At 35.0% G+C, this 16,734-nt stretch overlaps 2 protein-coding genes across 2 annotated transcripts in view; one reads left to right on the forward strand and one right to left on the reverse strand.

Annotated features, from left to right (window-relative positions):
- Nucleotides 1–5,592, forward strand: part of ENO4 (enolase 4) — a gene marked incomplete at both ends in the record, with an annotated part of 33,865 nt that extends 28,273 nt beyond the window's left edge. Inside the window, 2 exons of the mRNA XM_083363304.1 lie at nt 3,364–3,481; nt 5,456–5,592. Of these exons, the coding sequence (XP_083219430.1) occupies nt 3,364–3,481; nt 5,456–5,592 (255 nt within the window). The remainder of the gene's footprint in view (nt 1–3,363; nt 3,482–5,455) is intronic.
- Nucleotides 5,593–6,294: 702 nt separating this feature from the next.
- SHTN1 (shootin 1) overlaps nt 6,295–16,734 on the reverse strand; it is a 110,630-nt gene continuing 100,190 nt past the window's right edge. The window contains exon 17 of the mRNA XM_083363526.1: nt 6,295–10,438. Within this exon, the coding sequence (XP_083219652.1) occupies nt 10,234–10,438 (205 nt within the window). The 3' untranslated portion in view covers nt 6,295–10,233. The remainder of the gene's footprint in view (nt 10,439–16,734) is intronic.

Raw genomic sequence — 16,734 nt, forward strand, 5'->3', positions numbered from 1 at the left:
GAATTTTTTCAGTGAATATAAATGGACTGAATTCCCCATCAAAAAGCAATAATCTTTTTAGAAAACTATAGAAATTAAACATAGATATAATTTGTTTGCAAGAGACATATTTTTTAATTTTATTTTTATTACATTTATATCCCGCCCTTCTCCGAAGACTCAGGGCGGCTTACAAGCTTAGCAGTAGCCTTCATATGTTAAACGACAATATTAAAAACTATTGGAATACCCCAAAATTGGGAAACTTTACCATGCATCAGCACAGCAGAAAAAAAGAGGTGTAGCCATATATATTAAAGAGACAATAGACTCTAAAATGATTTATTCAGATGAAGAAGGAAGAATTGTGATGGTAGAAATATTTCTACATCAAAAACAAACATTGTTGGTAGCAATATATGCACCAAATAAGCCTTGGTGGAGCAGTGGGCTAATGCCTCCTTATGTAACACCAGCTGCCTGCAATTAGTGCAGGTTCACATCCCACCAGCCTCAAGGTTGACTCAGCCTTCCATCCTTCCGAGGTAGGTAAAATGAGGACCCAGATTGTTGGGGGCAATTAAGCTGACTTTGTAATAATGCCGCTTGGGGTGTGTGTGAAAGCCCTAATAAGCAGGTATATACATAGAATGAAGGCTACTGCTAAGCTTGTAAGCCGCCCTGAGTCTTCGGAGAAGGGCGGGATATAAATGGAATTAAAATAAAAAAAATAAAAAATAAATAGGAAGAATTTTATCAAAGTCTCCATAGAAAAATAACAGAAATGGGGTATCAAAATATTTGCCTAGTAGGAGATTTTAACGCAATAGTGGACGGGACCTTAGACTATAAAAGTAGCAAAACAGGGAAAAGTGGAAGAAAAAGATTACCTAAGACTTTCTTTAATATGATAGAGGAAATTGGTGTACAAGATGCCTGGTGGGAAATTAATCCAGGAAAATTAAAATATATATATTTTACTCAAATAGTCACAAATCCTGGTCCAGAATTGACATGATTTGGATGACATCTGAATTGAGGACAAGTATGCAGGAGATTGAGATAGAATTAGGTACCTGGGCAGACCACAATCCCTTAAAAATGACATGGAGAGGAATACCAAAATAATTAAAATGGACTTTGAATCAATCTGTATTAAAAGAATTTTTTTATAGAATTAGCAACAAAAGAAATGGAGTTTTTCTTTAAAGAAAACAAAAAAGAAGATACACCATTACAAAATGTATGGGATACAGCCAAAGCATATTTTAAAGGTATAGCTATAACATACAGGGCGAAAAAAAATAAACAGCAAAGACAACAATACATATTATTAAGGGAAGAATTTGGAAAATTAGAATCAGAACTGCAAATGAATCCGCAAAAGAAGATTCTGAAAAAAGAAATGGAAACAATAAAACATAAATTAAATTTGTTGGATTCAAAAAAATTGGCACAGCAAATAAAAAGCAAAACAAAACTTTTTTGAAAATGCAAACAAACCAGGAAATGGTTAGCTTACAAACTTAAAAAACAGAAGGAGAATAAACTGATAAATAATTTAGTAGATGAAAAAGGTTGTCTACAATTTCAGAATGAAATAAAAAAAGATAATTAAAGAATACTATAAGAAACTGTATGATATAGAAGAAATTCCAATGGAGAAAATGATTCAATATCTGGAAGAAAATAATCTTCCAAAAATTTCAGAAACTTTTAAAACTATGCTAGAGGAAAAAATAACAATGATGGAACTAACAGAGGTTATAAGAAGACAAAAAAACAAGAAAACACCATGGCCAGATGGACTACCAGTGGAGCTATATAAATCTTCACAAGATATATTAAGTGAACCATTGAAGGACACGTGCAATGAACTTTTGTTGGAGGCTAAACTCCCAAATACATGGACAATAGCAAATATTACCTTAATACCAAAAGAAGATTCAGACTTGACACAGATAAAAAAATTATAGACCAATATCATTATTAAATGTGGATTATAAAATTTTTACTTCAATAATAGCAAAGAGACTGAAAAGATTTTTAACTGAATTTATACATTCAGACGAAAATGGTTTTTTACCAAAGAGACAAAATAAAAATAATTTAAGAGTGATAATAGATATATTGGAATATTATGGAATTACATCCAGGGAAACAATTGGCACTAATGTTTATAGATGCACAAAAGCATTTGATAATGTTTCCTGGCAATTTATGATTTAGCAATTAAAAATAATGGACTTTGGACAAAACTTTATAAATATGATTAAAACAATATACAATAAACAAACAGTCATTGTGAATGAAGATTATACAGAAAACTTTGAGATAAGAAAAGGTACAAGGCAAGGATGTCCATTATCTCCATTGTTATTTATTTTAACTTTGAAAGTTCTAAACAGAAATATTAGACAAGATACGGAAATTAAAGGACTAGAAATAAAAGGTTAAACGTACAAATTACAAGCATTTGCAGATGATGTATTTATTTTAGAACAACCCTTGGAGATGATTCCTAAACTACTGGGAAAGATAGAACAGTATGGAGAAATAGCAGGACTAAAAATAAACAGAGAAAAACTAAAGTAATAGTTAAAAATCTTTCAGATAAAGAACAACAAAAAAGGTCAGAAAAAATAGAACTACAAATAGTTTAAAAGGTTAAATACCTGGGAATATACTTAACAGCAAGATGTTCAACGATAAAAGAAGATAATTATACAAAATTATTGAATCAAATAAGAGTGGATTTGGAAAAATGGAAACGCTTGCAATTGTCAATATTAAAAAGAATTGCCACTGTCAAAATGAATATATTACCGAAAATTTTATTTCTGTTTCAAACAATACCTATAAAATTTGAGAAAAAATTCTTTGAAGATTTAAATTCATTAATTTTGAAATTTACTTGGCAGGTTTTATTTCATTATACTTATCAGATTTACTCTAATGTTGCAATTTAAAAGTTATATGAGTTTGATGATTAAACTGCAGTCACAATTCAACTGAGATTTTTGCTGCTTTAAGAAACAAATAAGCAAATCTTGTATTAATATCTATTTTTTAAAAATCCTTTAATATAATTAATCTGTGAAAGGAAAAACACAAGAATGAAATACACACACATACATACAGTAGAGAAAGAGAAAGTAAGAGATAGAAATATATGAAAGACTATTTTTTAAACAAAACATTGATTACATAGAATAATATTGATGCTGTCAGTTACAAATTCAGCTCTTTAATTATGAGCTTTCATGTAGGGTTGAAATATACATGACTGTAATTAAAGCCCCTATTTAGTCATCGTCAGCTTAGTATTAATAAACTACCAAAGTTTTCAGCTATGGGCTTTTCAAAGGAATTTATTTGTCTTAGGCTGTTGGACTGGGAACCAAATTCATCAAACTGGGAGGTCTTTCCCGTGGAGAGAGGATAGCCAAGTACAATCGACTTCTTGCAATAGAGGAAGAATTAAGCAAGAATGGGAGGCTTTGTAAGAACCTCTTTCTTACTTTGTTTTCTGTGTTTAATGAATAAGGACCCAAAGATTGGAGAAAGTGACTGAAATCACTCTGCAGGAGGAAAAGGGAATCAAAAGACTGTAAATAAGCAGTTGCAAAAAAAACCAGGATGACATTTGCCATGAGATATATTGTCCCGATGACGAGTTATCTATTTATCTGAATGTTCAAGTAAAATTTCTTGGAGGGAATGGGCCACAACAGTTCTTTCTCCGACATGCTTAATTGGTTGAAATCATCACCAAGGGAGAGTGTTTTCTGAACATTCTTACGTAGATGAATATTCACATGTTGTGGAGGAAGCTTTAAAATGCGATTGTTTTCCATATAAAGATTCACAGACAATATTATATCTAAATTGCATGTATTATGAGGGGTGACACTAGGGAGATAGTAAAAATGGGGATGTGACATGAGCTGCATACAAGAGGTTCAGCCCCTGCAAAATTCAATTAAAACCATTAGTTTGAATTGTTTTAAAACGCACATGCTGCTTCTTCGAAGCCTGTTTTTAATGGATCCACAACAATGGGCTAATGACAAAAATAAAACCAGAACATAGAAAACTGGCTCAAGCCAGTCCTGGTAAAGGTAAAGGTAAAGGTTCCCCCGCACATGCGTGCTAGTCGTTTCCGACTCTAGGGGCCGGTGCTCATCTCCGTTTCAAAGCCGAAGAGCCAGCGCTTGTCCGAGGACGTCTCCGTGGTCATGTGGCCGGCATGACTAGACGCCAAGGCGCACGGAACGCTGTTACCTTCCCACCGTAGTGGTCCCTATTTTTCTACTTGCATTTTTACGTGCTTTCGAACTGCTAGGTGGGCAGAAGCTGGGACGAGTAACAGGAGCTCACTCTGCTACGCGGCACTCGGGATTCGACCCGCCAAACTGCCGACCTTCCGATCGACAAGTTCAGCGTCCTAACCCACTGAGCCACCGCGTCCCTCAGTCCTGGTAATTTGACCATAAAAAACCAAAACTACTAACTGCTGTGGTTTGTAGGGTAGCATTCTCCAATCTGGTGTTGTTTAGATGCATTGGACGACACATTTCAGTGTGACCAATAACAAGCTAAGTAAGGGTTCTGGGAGCAGCAGTCTCAATGCATTTGCTGTTGAAAAATCATCTCTACAATCTCAGAGAAAAAGCTCCCAGCACCCTCACTTAGCCTGTTGTTGGTCACACTGAAATGTGTCCTCCCCGAACGCATATAGAGAACACCAGATTGGAGAATGCTGCCCTACAAAGCACAACTAGTTAGCAGGTTGTTTTTCACAAATTGCCAGGTCTGGCTTGAGCCAATTTCCTCTGTTCTCCCTTTATTTTTGTCATTGATCCATTGTTCTGGATCATTTAAAAACAGGGTTGAAAGAAGCAGCATATATTCTTACAATTTTATTTAAAATGTTTGGATTTTTTTTCCTTCTAATAGTTTTGCCACTTTTCCATAAAATGTCATTGGAATGATCAGTGTTTGTTTGCACCGTACAAACCTCTGGGTGTAATTATTTCCTTTGCTTACTTTTTATACATGGCAAAGGATAGGGCAGAACTCTTCTAACTTGCAGATAAGCAGACATTTCATTAAACTGTTTCCAAAATTAGAACATGTTTGTGTTTCCCGTGTGTTAATATTAGAATGGAGCCCCGTGCACATTTGTACTGTACTCAATATTCATATTTTCCTCTTGTAAAAAATGAGCTTGAAATTTACATTCCTTGATGAATGGAACAGGAATAGATGCAGATAAATCTTCCATTTACTACTGCAGTCTATCATAGCGATGGGCAGGAACAACAACAAAACTGTAATGTGACATATACCTGATCAGAGGTAAAGGAGATATTTAGTTACCCCAAAACTTTCTCCTTTAAAATGTGAACATGAATTTAAAACACTCGATGCTCTTTTCACTATATTTGTTATTTGGTTGTGTATTCCTTTGGAGGTGAAAGAGATGAGTATGAATTCATTGACCTTACTGAAGAGGAAGAAGAGGAAGTGGAAGAAGAGGAAGAAGAGGAAGAAGAAAAAATTGATTATACTGATTCTCCTTCAGGGAGTACACAAGCTGTAGTAGTCTAGAAATTAATGTTTCAGATTTGTCATTGGTTAATTCAAGCTGACCCTGAAATTCTTTCGAGAATGCATTGCATCTTTCCCAAGATAGCAACTGTGATAAAAATGTAAATTTATTTCTCTTATTGTCATTAAAAGTTATTTTATTTTTGGTTTTATTTGGTCAATGACTGAATATTTCCTTCTTTCAATTCTATTTGTTCCTATGCTCAGTTCTGCACAGATAAGAGTGTCTTCTGGTAAAATTTCTTTCAATAGGAGAAACTTAACAGTATATATTATAGAACCGATTATAAAATCAATGATTCATTAAATTCGACTAATACAAGTACTTGTTTGAACAGTAACCAGTCTCGATGTGGGGTTTATCATAAAATTCTTTGTTCCAAATATGTATCATTCTAATAATTGTCTTTGTTTTGGTGTTATTTCAATTGAAAAGTAACCATCTGAAATATTAATTGAAACTATTTTTATTAGAATATTAAAATTATATGAACAATTAAGATCAGTAATAATGTTTCTGGGCCAGCCAGTACTATGGCTACCAACTAGAGGTTTGCAGAATTAGTAGAGTTTCCTAGTGCAGTATAATATAATTTATGGTGACTCCCCAATTTTTCTGAACGTCTTGTAAATTTTTATGTGAAGAATGAAAACAACTGCAACAGAAACAGCAAATCACAATATTTAACCAGGACATTTTTAATAAGCAGCATCAAAAGAATAATATATTTCATACAATGGTTTGAGAAGAAATGTGCCTTTTTAAAATGTTTGTATTTTCAATAATTCCAAAAATATACAAATTATCATATTAAATTTAATATAAGTAAACTAATATAAATGCAAAAATCAGGAAAAAAAACATTTTTCCGCATTTACAAATTATTCATTCACCATTCAAATCATAGAGTAGAATTCTTTATTGATCAAGTGTGATTAGACACACAAGGAATTTGTCTCCAGTGCATAAGCTCTCAATGTACAAACATAAATCATAGATCATAAGTCATAGTTATAATCAATAATCATGTGATACATCCCGAAGAATGCATTCAGGAAGAAACCCATCTGATTTTCATGGAATTTAACTCCAAATGGAAGTCTATACAAAACTATGGTTTCTTTTTTAAGTCAAGCATTAAACACGTACATATCAAGTCAAATTAATAAATTAGATTCAACCTTAGTCCTCACTATTAATCACTGTTTGCTATCAGAAAGTTCTTAACAGTGCACTCAAACCCATATTAAATTGCAAACTGCTGAGGTTTCATCACAATTGTCCATTATATTGGAAATGCATAGTTTTAGAAACGTGAATAAACTGTAAAATTGCATTCAAGGTAGCCTGTTGCATATTTATCAATGTTTGCATTAGAAAAATGAATGATAACCAAATATAGTAAATCAGCTATTTTGTCTATTTCCTGAATAGGGTGACATATTCAATGCATCTGCTGAGCTACAAGAACCCACTGACTACTCTCAGGGATCTTACTAATGGCCAGGTAAACATCATTTGGCCAATGCATATTCCATACTCTCCTTACCATGCCCTGAAATAATACTGTAGGTAGAAATTCATGTGGAGGTGTATTACTGATATATTTTAATATTGTAGAAACAGAGCAAGGCACATATACATACACACATACAACACATATAGATAACTACACAGGATGTGACAATATGAATTCAATCCCAGGCAAGTGTACTCCAAATTTGGCCATGTACAAGGATTCAAATCAAATATCACTGTCTAAGCCAACCATTTCAAATAGCATCCCTTATACTGCTGGGAAGTAGTTGACAAAATCAACAAGACGTAACTGGCAGTCTGTTTAGTTAAAAACAGTAACCACAAACACATAAGGAATAAATGCCATGTAATCTTCTTAAGTTACGTCAAAATTAACAAAAATGTCAAGTTTATTTTCTGATTGCTGAAGACCACAAAAACTGTGCATATAGCATTCATATAAAAATCCTGTGGATTTTAGCCTCAGTTCAATACCAACAAGTACTAATGAATAGAGTCCATTATTAAATATGCATTTATAGCATTTTTTCTGCAACTAGATATAAGCTTTAAGTCTTGTGGCAGCTTTAAGACTTGTGGACTTTAAATCCCAGAGTTCTTCAACCAAATTGAGAGCTGAAGTCCACAGGTCTTAAAATTGCCAAGGTTGGACATTCCTGCTCTAGAGACTGTATAAAAGGCAGGAAAACAAATGTGCAAGAAACTATATATATATTCCCTTCCTTATTTTTGCCTTCCTAGCTGAGCAATCAGTGTCACTCTTTTTCTAATAAGAGAAATATTTCAGCTACTCTGAAATGCTTTATAAATTGCATAGTTCTATGATTCCCACTGCTTTTCTTAGAGGAGACCTTGTCTGGTGAAAGTTAAGGATTGAATAACTCAAAAACTAAGTCTAAATTCTGAAGAGAAGTTTATTATAGAAGATGACTATCTTGCATATAAAAAGCTCTAAAGGTTTCCCAGTTTGATTAAGTGCCTCATCTAATCCCATTTATTCTTTCCCAGTGGGCTAATATAAAGCCTAGTTCCTAGTTATAAAATTATGATTCAGGATCTCATGCTGTTCTTCAACCCCCACATTTGGTTGCTGTCCCCATCTTTCTGTATCACATCCTGTTGTTTCCTATAGAAGATTCATATTTTGTTTTGTGCTCACATAAATCAATTTTAGAGATATGCTTCAATTTCATTCTGCCTATAATATATAGCCTGAAATCCTACACCAGATTATTTAGAATTAGGATTTATTGAAGTCCGTACCTATTTCTGTAAACCAATTAACAAGATATGTTAATTATTTAAAAGGTGCCATAATGTAAGAATTTACAATGTATTCAGGTAGAAAGTAGGCACTTTTTAGACATGGCATTTTCTTCTGGATTCATACGAGATGTCTCTTTTATTGGGCTCCCTGTTAAAATATATTTATATATAAATATCACCGAACAATGTTTCTTCTTCAAAGTACTGTTCTTCCTAAATACCTAGATGCATTTATTAAAATGCTTGCAATAATTCTGTGGCCTCTGGAACAGTTCTTCCCTCTTAATTTTTTTGTATGGTTTAGAAATCCAATAATTGGCATGCCCTCCCAGAAAAAACTTCATGTGGAGATATATAGGAAGAGTTTAGATACAAAAGCTATAAGAGCCAGTTTGATCTAGTCGTGCTTAAGGTACCCGACTAGAAATAATAATAATAAAAAATCTGCGAGTTCTAGTCCCTACTTAGGCATGAAAAACTGGCTGGGTCATCTTGGATCTGTCATTCTCTCTCAGCCCAGCGCACCTAATGGGGTTTGCTTTAAGTTACAAAGTAATAAAGGTGGGATCATAAGATCTAATAAAAAAATCTAAGCTCTCTGCCCCAAACTGGCCAAAAAGATAGGAGGATTGTTTTAGAACTGATTACTTGTATTCTATTGCTTGCAGAGGAAAAAGGTAATAACAATCACATACCAAATTTAACAACTGTTGATAATAAAGACAAAATAACCTGGCTAGTGGATGTGGCAGTACTTGGAGACAGTAGAATAGAAGAGCAAGAACTGGAGAAGATAACAAAATATAAATACCTGAAAATAGAACATCTGCACCAAAAAAACAAAGGTAGTACCAATTGGGTGCAATCTCAAAACAACTGGAACAAAACAACACCACTAACATTGACAAAATCACCATCGCTCAAAAGGCAGCTTTACTCGCAATAGCTTACATCCTACAACAATATATTTAACACCATCAAACAACGTCATCTCCCTATCCCAGGTCCTTGAGAAGGACTCGACAGGTAGATAAAAATTCCAAATCCAATCTAAACATCTGGTGAACTGTGCAACAAAAAATAATAATTTAATATACTATGTTATATTTATAATAATAAAGGCCTGATAGCAATTTCACATTGTTGTGTATACAATAATAAACCCTTAATATTATTAAACAACTTCTCCTATCCTAGGTCCTTGGGAAGAATTCAATAGGAGAATAAAAACGCCAAATCCACTCTAAACATCTGAATGCTGTGTGACTAACCATAATAATAAGATACAGAGTGCAGTCACAGATATTTATTTTAACTTTTATGCAGTTAAAATATTTACTCAAAATTTCCTTCAGGTTTAGTAGAATATATTACCATTACTATTCCAGATTGCACAATTATTATTATTTTTTTTACTTTGTAGTGGCAGTCCACAAATTATAAGATGATTTTAAAGAGTGACTCTTATAAATTGTGTCTTCTATTCACTAAAAACTGTTTTGTGGATGTCAGTTGTGTAAGAGCATGCCATGTATTTCCAAATTAAGGCTTGTTTTATTTATTTAAATTAGACTTAGCAGGCTTTTTGGTCAAACTATAAAGTACTTATATAAAATAATATAGTTCAAATAAAGTTTAACATTTTGCACAATCTAGTAAGTGAATACCATATAATAATTTAGAAGAAAAAAAAACGGGGAAGAGGTGTAAAGACTTTGGATTCGATATAAACACATGAGTAAAAAATATAGCCCTTTTCCATATTCACAGACAAAACAACTGACAATCATTGAAAACAGAGTTCCAGAAACAGTCAATGCCTTTCGGCACATCAATTAACAGAGAGAGCTGTCGCTCTCTTTTGTTTTTTCATTCCTAGTGTCTTTATGAAGCTGTTGACCCTTGTTTTCAGTCATGTTGCCTTGATCCATAACTTTAGGCATTTGTTCTTTGATTTTCTCTGGATTGAATAGTACCATGAATTCAGCTTGCTTTTCTGCATCAACAACCTTGTTTTTAAGCCCTGCATTCCTGGATGACCTAAAATTAAAAAAAAAACAACACAAAGGGAATATTACATGATTTTTTAAATATAAACAACCAGCTAGTCTTTAACACGTGTTTGATATACAACCACAGTTTATGAATCTGTCTTTCATACTGTACACCCACAGTAACTGCCTTCTCACACAATTTCCATCTAAGAACTGAACAGAATGTGAACACCATCTCCAAACATTTATTAACACAGTATAAGAAATGATAGTTTACTGTGAGGATGCAAAACTACAGCAAAGTTCAACCATTCAATAGCTATTGCTACTTCCTGTAAATGAAATCAGTGAACGCAACCAACCATCCTAGATCATTTTTTCCTAGCAACTAACAAAGATAGTACAAGTCTGCCTATGAATTTCCTCTTAGTAAAAGGCAAGTCAGTAGAATCCAAATATAGTAAGTAGTCCATGAGTTGGCAGCAGTACTGGTTATAATATGAACTTAAAAATGGCTGGACTAAAATAGGAAGTATTCGGTTAGTCATTTTTTCCCCAGAAAAAACATCTCACTATATGTATCAGCTTAAATAAAAAGATGGTTTAATGACAGCTGAACACCTCAGCACATTAAACACTGTTATATTATTAAAATCAAGCTACCAACAGAGATCTATATAATAAAAACAAACAATCATAATTTAAAAATTTAGAACCCCTTATTTTAAGAGAACCCAAACTTTGGATATGGCAGCAACCAAATTCAGAATGTACATAAATTCTCTCTCTCTCTCTCTCTCTCTCTCTCTCTCTCTGTGTGTGTGTGTGTGTGTGTGTAGTTTTTTTACATATGAAGTTATTTGGAACATTGACATGCACTTCTATAATTGACCTTTTATTGACAGAATTAAGTAGTCACCGTATCAGGGAGATGGCAGCATATAAATTTAATAAATAAATCAAGGCATCAGGGTCAAAATTTTACTAGGTTTATTCGCTTTCTTTCTATAGTTTGAATATTATCGGCTTTACTGTTTTGCTGTTGTGAATTTTAAATGGATTTATTTTAATTATTTATTATATTTTATTTACCACTTGCCTTGCTATCCAGAGTGACTTAGGATAGCTTACAGTGGCATAAAAGCATACACATAAAAGCATCACAATTAAGAACAGTTTAGTAAAGGTTGAAAACCGAGATTACGAGTGGGCTTTTATCTCTCCACTAGCCATCTCCAGCATAGCACACTCCCATCGGGACTCCAAGCCAACCAGTAGAGCCAGGTTTTAAGACCCTTCTAGAAGGGCAGAAGGATGGAGGCACATCTCACCTCTGATGGCAAAGTATTTATTGTCTATTATGCCTTGTAAGGTGATTCTTTCTTCAACAGAATACTTAACAGCTAAATATTTTCTGGATTATAAGCCTTATTTGCCAATTCCTCTGACAAAATTGTAAATATTGTAAGAATCACTTAAAATAAGACCAGCTAATTGGCAATTTTATTTTGAAGATCTAAACAGAGATTATTACATTACATAATGCAGTAGTAAATCAGAAATACTGAAAGTGTAAGAATTTTTGGCATTTGTTCTACAAGCCAGGTAGAATAAAGTAATGTGTTTTTATTCATTTAGAACAATAAAATCTTGCAGTGTGTCATGCTAAGTGAAGTCCTGCAGATTTCCATGATGAATTCTGTATTACAGAGGCAAATTTCTTCAATAAAAATGAGAATTTCATGAACAGCAAAAATGTTATTTCTCTTTTGTAATATTCATGATTCAAACTATATACCCTGCCATCTAACACGAGAGTGTGAGACTAATTAGTTCAGGAACTGGCCTCTGACAGGTCCAGTTAGCATTTCCAATCTGCAATTGTTCAGACCCAAATTGTACAGAGCATTTAGCCTTGTTTTTTGTTTCTGCTGAAAATGGAAAGGGAAATATGTTTAACGTTATAGTGAATGAAAGTTTGGAAATGACATGACGACAAGGCAGTTATTTTAGAAAATGCTACCTCCAAAATGCTGATTGCCACAACACTATCAAAATGGACAAAGCCATAAATGCCAAGGTCCTTTTTATTTCACTTTGGAGGTAACTATCTTTCAAATCTCAACAGCTGGACTATTTAACACAATCGAGTGAATCAGAGTCTAATTCTTCACTGGGCTCTCCATGGGAGGCCTGCATTAGTGGATGGCAGTCATCCAACAGCTGACACACAGCCAAAGTCTGTGAAGCCTCTGTCATTTAAAATAAAAATGGATAACAGAGCAATCATATTTATCACCTTCAAGGACAGGAAAACGGGAGATGAAAGTCTGTCAATAGAACACAGTTTAATGGCAAACTACAGTGATTAATAAGTTGTTTGTTCCAGCACAAAATCAGAAATTGCCACTTAGGGTTTCTTCCGTTCTTCTTCCTCACGAATACATATATTTTACACAACTGCTGTTATTTATTGAGGTAGTAATATTGTTAAAAATCATAAAATCTGTCCAGGGACTTTACTGCTGATTTATTACACAGTATCTTGAACTGAAATTTGGCACAGTTATTGTTGTGCAAAATAGATTTCCAAATTCTATAACAGAGCAACAAAGCACAACTACCCTATGAAGCCTTGTTACAATGAATAGGATTTGAACAAGACTGGATAAGGGCGAGTTTCAGTCAGTTCTTAATTCTTTTCATAATAGTCTTAGTGGTGTTAAACTGCACTGTGCCGCTCCAGATTAACTCTTGGTCCAAATTAAATGATTGTTTTATGTTAAGAAAGCTACTTCTATAAGCTATTTTTATTGAAAAACCAAGAGGAAGGGAAATGATGAATTCTCTTTCAATCTGCTGCCCTCTATTGCTATGAATGATCACACAGGCAGCTCTACCTACCATGTATTCACTCTTGTGATAACCCAAAGTCTGCTGCCTTTAAAAAGTCCAATTTTACCTCTTTAACAGTTAACTATATACTCTTTTTAACAATAATAGAATTTGTGGTTCCCCTGCTTTTGTCTTGACTCTGGGAGTGCCAAAACAGAGATTCCAGGATTCCAGCAGGATATGGGGTACTAAGGTACACAAATTCCCTCATGAAGATAACATTAGATGAAATCTCATTTCAGTCATCTCCAATGCCCCAAATCCAACAGCATATTACTACTGTAACTATAAGCGCTGGGTTATTTAATGACCAGACAGCCACAAATAAAAGTCTCTTTCTTCCCATTCCAGTGATTCCATGTTTGTTCCAAGTAACTAAGTAACTGCATATCACTGACGCATCACTTTATATAAATCATTGAGCAGCCATGTCAATGATTCCTGTTGTGCTAAGAACTGGATAACAATCCATCTCTAGTGCTAGAAGGGACATAATCAAAATGCTTGTTCTATACTTTAGCTTGACGAAATAGTCAGGTGAATTCTTATTCCAAGATCACTTGAACAAGAAAACATAGTGGTAAGACTCTGACTTGCCCAATTTTAAAGCATTTTTCTGCTTTAGCCAAATGAATTCACTTATTTTGCAGTCAAAAGGGCAATTTTTTTTAAAAAAAGGAAGATTCTAAACTTCCAGTTCATCTTGTTGTATCTTTCTAATATGCTGTTAAGTCTAATGGTCCATGTGGAGACTACAGATGGAAAACCTTTGTAGTTGTGTCTCTTAGACTGGGCTGTTTCCTGCAGTGTCAGTAGATAATTCAGTAGTGCTAAGGTTACAGCTGAGGGAAGGAGAGAAAATCCTTTAATTGTATAAAATCATCAGATTAAGTCTTACCCTGTATGTAGTTTGTTCTGTTAACTGAGTCCTCTACTATATGGAATTGTTTACTAAAAAAAAGGAAGAGAAATATACCCTTCTTCCATTTTTTAAAAAATGCCATAAACTGTCCTAATTTATTCCAAATATAATAACTATTAATATCATTTATTGTTTCCAATTATTCTTCAATATCCACACTGTGCGATAGGCTGGGAAGAGATAAGGCACAGTCCAAAATAGCCAGAGAGCTTTTATGGCTGAGGATGGATTTCAGACATCAGATTCCTTTATTAAATATTTTAACTTAGTCTTCATTCACTCCTTTTTCATTTTTTAAAAGTCTTTCTGTCCCAAACCTCCTCGTCTGCAGTTAGGAATAATAACTGAAAGCAAGTTCAATAGCATGGCCATTTTCATGAATCAGTGCAGCTATGATTCCTTTTTTAACAGGTTTGAGACAACTAAATATAAATATTTTTACACATTTGGTACATGAGTCAAGTTTTACGTGGGTTCCCTGTTCCCGTCAAAGGGGAAGCACTTTAGAATATGCTTTAGGGAAATAAAAATTATCACAGTGCCCTTCATAGCCACTAAAACAGTACAGAGCATTATGTTGACCTTGGCAGGAAGAATGGATGATATGGCAAAAGATCTCTTCATGCCTGTTGCTTACAAAGCAGCAGACCGTTGCTGTCTCATAGTTCTAATTAAGAAGCAAAACAACTTAATTACCAGATCTGATAGACACCTGAGGTAAACATGAACAATTCCTCCTTGGTCTGTTCAGAGATTTCCATGAAGTGAGAATGCACAGTGGTTATTTTAATTTAACACTGCAATGCTTTTTCAATCCTTTATGTGACCCTGCTCAGGGTAGGGCAGAATCTGGTGGAATTTCAACACTCTGGGTTACTCACCTTTTATATATTTCTACCTTGCACTGATACATTGAGACACCTCCCCCCCCAAAAGGAATTAAGTATGCAAGGTGCTCATTCAGTCTTCCTTTTAAAACATCAAAGATTCCACAGATTCATGGGCTCACTCACCTCTAGCTTTTTTGGAACAAGTCTTAACTTTTGTCCTTTCTATTGGCAGCAAATAATTCATTACCATAGGAATAATAAAGAAGGCTGTTTATCATCAGCCTCTCAGGAATAACAGCATGTTGCCATTTAATCCCATGCTCCAACATAGTAATCCTATCACTTTTATTGGATTTAAGTCTGCATAAGGGCAGAAGACTGCCATTAAATCTGACTAGCCCTTGCATTAGCTTTTGCTATACATTGCATATTTTAATCCAACTGAATTAGAACAGCCCTACATATTCTATGTTTCTATGCATACAGATAGACTGCAATTTACGATGACAATTGGGACTGGAATTTCCACTGCTATCCAATGTGGTCAGCAACTTCATGTGATTTCCCTTGCTTAGTGAGAGTAATCCTGGCAGTCCCAGTTACCATCAAAATTCCAATCTTGCGGGTGGTTAAGCAGGAAGTGGGAGGAGTCCCAAATAAGGAGTGTGAGTGCGATGGGGAATGGTGGAGGTCCCAGGAGGCCTGGGACGGTATGTATGCATATTGGGGAGCGGGTGCAATGTGGCACAGGTTTAAGGAGGCTGGGGAAAGAATACCCTGTGGATGAGGGGTTGCTTGGTATGCTGGAGTTTCTAGGACTGCAAGAACTGCAACTATCCAAGCAGGACCCAGTAATGCAGTGGAAAACCACTACAGCCTTCCCAGCTCAGTCCTAGCCACCCTCATACCTTGCACTCCTAGGCCCTGCTGCCCTGCACTCCACTACCCAGTTGACCCTTGCTGTCTTCTTGCTCCTGCTGCCAATGAGATGTGCCCAGTCTGGCTCTTTGCGAGACAGCTGCTGGCCACATAAAGCCATCTTTCCTAGGTCTCCTGTGGGCAATGGCCATGTGTGACCTGAAGAAGAAAGCTTTGTGTGGCCAGCAGCTGCCTTGCGAAGGACCAGCTGGGCATGCTTGGTCAGCAGTGCTAGAGCATCAGGGCTACAGAATTTAAAATGGGAGCTCAAGGACACAATTGTGTGTGTGTGGGTGGGTGGGGGAGTTGATGTGCCCGAGGTCAGAAATGCAGATGGGCCGCCAAGCACCTGAATTTTGATCACATGATCTTAGGGGCACTGCAACAGCCGTAGTTTTGTCGTAAGTCCCTTCTTTCGGCACTGCTGTGATTTCAGTCACAGTCCTAAGTCAAGGACTATCTGTAGTTTTGTTCTTTTTGTTTGTTCGGCTAGTTGGTTTAAAGAGCAGCCATTGTAATGTTGAATGGGACTCAGGCTCATGAGGTGGAGTAATTCTTTCCATCTGGCAACACCTGGTCTTTAATGTAAAACAACTACAAAAAGAAAAAAGGAATCATATAACATAAAGATCTCTGTGCAGGGCAAAGTTTTGTTGAACAATCTACTGCAAAACCTGACTTAAGTTTTGTTAAAAAGAAAACTCTCTCCTATTTTGAGAAAGAGTTTGCTTATTGTACTCATGCATTATAACATTTTGAAGTGCCACATATTTATTG

This window comes from Vipera ursinii (genome assembly GCF_947247035.1).
Source record: "Vipera ursinii genome assembly, chromosome: 5".
Taxonomy (NCBI): Eukaryota; Metazoa; Chordata; class Lepidosauria; order Squamata; family Viperidae; genus Vipera; species Vipera ursinii.